Source organism: Aplysia californica, unplaced genomic scaffold (assembly GCF_000002075.1).
Source record: "Aplysia californica isolate F4 #8 unplaced genomic scaffold, AplCal3.0 scaffold00434, whole genome shotgun sequence".
NCBI lineage: Eukaryota > Metazoa > Mollusca > Gastropoda > Aplysiida > Aplysiidae > Aplysia > Aplysia californica.
In genome coordinates, this window is record NW_004797704.1 from 299,283 (window position 1) to 304,641 (window position 5,359).

General features: G+C 38.8%; 1 protein-coding gene across 1 annotated transcript in view; it reads right to left on the reverse strand.

Annotated features, from left to right (window-relative positions):
• LOC101856203 (mitochondrial amidoxime-reducing component 1) overlaps nt 1-5,070 on the reverse strand; it is a gene marked incomplete at both ends in the record, with an annotated part of 6,512 nt that extends 1,442 nt beyond the window's left edge. Inside the window, 5 exon segments of the mRNA XM_005104749.2 lie at nt 842-978; nt 1,584-1,724; nt 2,418-2,592; nt 3,568-3,744; nt 4,826-5,070. Coding sequence (XP_005104806.1) covers nt 842-978; nt 1,584-1,724; nt 2,418-2,592; nt 3,568-3,744; nt 4,826-5,064 — 869 coding nt within the window.
• Nucleotides 5,071-5,359: the final 289 nt, after the last annotated feature.

Consider the following 5,359-nt stretch of genomic DNA (forward strand, 5'->3'; position numbering starts at 1 on the left):
TTATGTATTGATATATTTATTTATTTATGTATTTATTTATGTATTTATCTATTTATTTGCATTTGTCACGTGTATAAGTGATTGTCTTGAACAAGTGGTTGCTCGAGCAGGTTCGATTGTATAAACTTTGATACATTACGTCGTGGTCTATATTGAACTATTCTCTGATAAGTGCAAGTTTAGAATACTAAAATTCATTTTCCGAGTTGGGCTAAACCATGGCTTATTCTGTGCAAAAGGCGGAATTTTCGTAAACTCAATCTACTAATTTATAACGAGACTAATAGAGCATTTTGTATTTTGTCCAACTAATACGTATATTATTATTATTATTATTATTAATCGCGTTCCTCAGGCAAGAGTGGGGATTCAGTTCCGTTCTCGCGCTCGCGACCCAGCAGTACTGCCTGTTTATGTGGGCCAATCGTAGGTTTGGTTTGTAGTGTTTTCTTTTGTTTCAATGTATAACTTAGCCAAGCCATAGGCCTAGGCCAACACACAATAGCTTGAAGCCTCGTTTATGACGAGCTACTCGTACACGAGTGCTGGCTTCGGAGAAGGCGGTCACAGGGGTAAGCATGGTAGCCATGCATATTATTTTCATACAGACCTGTCTCGCCCGCCTAGGTCTTACCCACGCCCAAGGGATGTCACAGTAAAAAAATAATTATCACGGAAACCGATTCAGTATTATTGCCTCTTTCTAATCCCATGTAGGCATCTCGCTGGTCATCTTTAATACGATCATAGGCTTAGTACCAAATTTCAGCTTTCTACCTTTATTTTGTCATGGCCAGGTAAAAACTTTTGCCATGCCCCTCGTATTATATTATTGTCTTACGTTTTCAGAGTTTTCAGAGGTTCCTCATTCTTGTCCTTGACCCCTTTACTCTGGTCGACAGTGACAAAAATACATCTTGTGCATGCGTCCAGGGCCCTCAACTGAACATCTCCAATACGGATAGAGCTCCATGAATCCTAAAGTTCCGGTACCGGACAGGAGATGTTGAAAGGTTAGTATAATACATCGTTTGAACGCAAACGTACTGGAAGTAAAATTACATTGTATAATATATTATACTACTGAAAGACATTGATACACGACCAGTCCATCTGGAAATAAATTGGAAGAAGACTAGATAATATTCTCTGACCAAAAAAGGTTATTTCAGACGGAGGAGACCACACGAAGACTGTGGGGTAGAAAGCAACACCTTGACATAAGATAAATGCACATATATATCGGGAATTAGTTCTGATAAACATAGACAATAACGTTTTTTGTGTTCTTATAGGCCTATAAACATACATTTAGGATCAATGTTTCTCAGGATAAAATCAGCACAGCTACGCCAGATACGATGGGAAATCAGTCAGAAAAAACAACCCATAAACGAACTCAACGTAAACCAACTTGTGTCTCAAGAAAACCTACCCCCCTCCCTCCCTTTTCACCCTCATCCCTCATATTAAATCGGCTACAAAGGGGTACGTATTCCTATGAAATCAAAGCATCACAAAGTGGATTGTTCACGAAATGGCATAATGGTGACTGAACATATTTTAAAAAGTAAGTTATTTACCTCTGCAAAAGCACTACAATCATCAACAATTATGTTGGCTCTGAAATTCGTGATTGGAACAGGTGTTTCTAGCCTTGTGTTGAGGTCTGCGAGGGACGCATTGGACACAACCATGTATCCACAATTGTCTGCAAGTGCGAGCTGAAAACAAAATCAAATTAAAATTATGTCGCTTTCTAGAGAGCAATTGACTGCACACTGATGTAACTTTTTTAAAAACCCAGAAACCGGATATACAGAATTTTACTTAGATATGCCCGATGAGAAAGTTTTTGAACGGTTTATAGGTAACAAATAGATGGCTATGTGAATGGCATTGCTAACAGAACACCTAACTTAGTGTTCTCAAGACAGATTCGTTTCCCAGTCACTGATACATTATTATCTGCAACGTGTAATTCTACACAACGTTCTCTCAAAGTGGGCCCTCCGTTAGCTGAGTTGGCATCACACTTGACAACGAAGAGGACGGCCCTATGGTTCAGATCCGTATCTGAGCGTTCAAGGATTTTGCAGGGTTTTTTTTCTCGGTTTTCAAGGCTCTTAACTCATCTGGCACTGTGTTGTCGGAGATGGACGTTGAAATCGGAGATTCCACCTCTTAAATAACTTTCTTGTTGATAGGGGTGTTAAACCTCTACAACTACGACTCACTAAGTGTACAATTCTAAAACATTGTTCCTTGTTTATGAACGTTGGGCAAGCATCGCCAGTATAGCCTTTACTTAAGACAATGTCCAAGAAAACCCCTCTACAGGCAAAGGCTAAGTGGTCATAATTTATTAATATTCTATGACATGTTGTTCCTGGCAATAAGTAGCATGACTGTCATACCATATCTCCAGGTTTTGCTGGATTTTGCCACAACTTTTTTGCGTTAGATGCATCCCGCTTTTCCAGGTTTGGAGCTGAGTAATGTAGTCGAAGACCAGTTCTATCGAAGTAACGACAAAGCCAGTCAGCAACTGCATCCCCCATGTCAACTGACCTGATGGTATCTGCTTTGACACTGTGAATAGAACCAAAAAACCCACCTGGGATAATATTCAAAAAGGAAATATCTTAAAAGCAGTAATAAATGCTTCTAAATTAATTATTTCGAAACAAAAATTAGTAAGTGTTTTACGCACTTAATTGCAACGCAATATAAGTGCCGATTTCGAAAATAAATACAGAAAATGACATTTTGAATATAGAGTCTGTAAATGATTTAGTTAATTGATATTTAAAACAGGTCATTAAACTATTTTGAATAAGAAGACATATTTTCACTTATATAAAAGATTATTAACAAAATTGGGCTTTTTGCATTAGCTCTACCTTTTCTTGCGTAACTCATTCACCCTTTCTTTGTAATGTCTCTAATTATAATATTCCCTTGCACTTGAGGGGGGGGGGGGGGGGTTACTCTACTCTTCTTGTGTTATCCAAATTCCCTCAATCATATTCACTAATTAAAAACCCAGTCTCAAAACATTCTGGGGGTAACTTGTCATTATTTTTAAAAATGCAAGATTTACTTCTGGGCAAGATACCGAAAACTCCAACAAAATCTTGAGTACGCCTGCATTGAATAAGAAAGAGTTTGAACAAGACGGAAATTGTTCTGTACTCGACAGGCCATTTGTTAATTTAAATGTAATAAACATGCCCATATCTTTCATCTCCCGGAGCAAGACGCACGTGAAATAAAAGAGAAACAATTTCCACATTTTAAAAAGGAAATGTTTTGTTTGGGCTAGTTTATTATTTTTTTTCTTCTAAATTACAGGTCCGACTAGTTCAATACATGTATCATGTTTATCTACCTTTGGCCTTGACAAAGATAGGCCGTCTCAAGAAAGTAGATCTGTATCATCTTTAACATCCTTCTACCTAGGGGAGGGGGGTAAATTTTTCTTGGTGAGCGTCGTTTTTTAAAATTATCAATCTTTCTCCATGCGTCAAAAAGCAATACGGGTGAGACAAATGAATAGATACTGACGTGACTTTGCTGATATTGCTGTCAGTCACTGGTGGATCAGCTTGGAGAGAAATAGGTTCCATGCCTGGTGCCTTCAACATAATGTTGTCTCCGTCCAGCACCGGCTCAATCAAGGCCATTTTCGGAACTTGTCTTTGTGTGAGGTAAACGCCATCAGCGGTAGAAACTGCCCACTGCCTTTCAATTGAAGAAAACATTGACAAATTAATTAAGATAACAAAACCACTCGTTCGGAATACCAGGACACACATTGGAAAACAATGCAGTTACAAATACCACGCCAAACTATACTTTATTACGTCCCAATCGACCTAGTGTGATAGTTTAAGGGGTACGCAAACAAGAATATAGAAAACAACAACAACCAACAAACAACTAGAGTAGTTGCATAACGGGTTGGATTAAAACAGCTTTTAACATAATCATTAAATTTTTTCCTCTTCTTGGAGAAATCCAACTTTGCACCCCCCCCCCCCAAAAAAAGAAGAGAAATTGAAACAAACCGAACAAGACGTGATGTAGTTTTCCTCTATCCTCTCCTTTGACTTTGACCCTACAGGAATTTGATCTCAGTCAAAACGCTCCATTCATTACTAACACATGGCATTATGCTACATGAGTCATCTTCTTATTTTTTAAATGTGTGTGTGTGTGTGTGCGTGTGTGTGTGTGTGCGTGTGTGTGTGTGTGCGTGTGTTTGTGTGTGTGTGTGTGTGCATGTGTGTGCATGTGTGTGCATGTGTGTGTGTGTGTGTGTGTGTGTGTGTGTGTGTGTGTGTGTGTGTGTGTGTGTGTGCTTGTGTATGTGCTTGTGTTTTTGTGTGTGTATGTGTGTGTGTCTTGGTGAAATCAAGCGCTCATCAAAATAACAAATTCGAAGATATCGGCATTTCCCCCCGCTCTTTGGGAAGTTTTTATCGACTTTTGTTCTGAACACTTTTTACAAATTTCTGTGTTTATTTTACTGAAAAGCGTTAATCAAAGGCATAACAAATGTAAATTTGAAATTTCCAAGGACTCTCAATCTTTGAAAATCACCAAACTTTGGCAGTCATTTTTCTCTCTAATTTTACCTCTGACACGACGCGACCCCCACGTTCTTCAATTGCAAATATCACCACTTCTGTTCAAGATAGACGGTTTTAATATATACAAACGCAAGACAAATAAAAAAGATTTAAGATGACACCATTAACTCAATATGCCCTCTAACATCGACGAGCGCCTGATTCCACCTTGTCGTGACCCAAGAATTCACCTGTCACCAAAACTCCGCCATTGTATTCCCACAGATGTGCAGTCTGCATTTTGGACGTTCACGCCTTTAAAAGACTTGAAGGGATACACCCAGATGGACCCGACTTTCCCAACATATCGATATTCCTCTTTCTTTTGCTTTGGAAACATGAAGCCAGCAGCGTACTTCATCGCTGCACCAGCAGCAACTGCTGCAAACAATGCTGCAGGGGATCCTCTGTCCAACACGCTCATTGCCATAGCTTCCTACGGACCGGACATGGAGCAAAAGGAAAAACTTGTAAGTTGCTAAGGAAATGTTATTTCCGGTGAAAAGGTAATCTCTTTTGAGAACATGTGCTTCACTTTTCAGTCTAAACATTACTGAAAACCTGGATATTCATTATATATTCACTGATTTCAACATCAACTTTTATAAGTTTACATTAAGGTACGTAGGCCTAAGATTAACGCCTACTAACTGTATAGACAGTCACAACAGTGTAGGCGTTGCCTAAGACATGTTTCTGTTATTAATAATTTTCAGCATAAACAT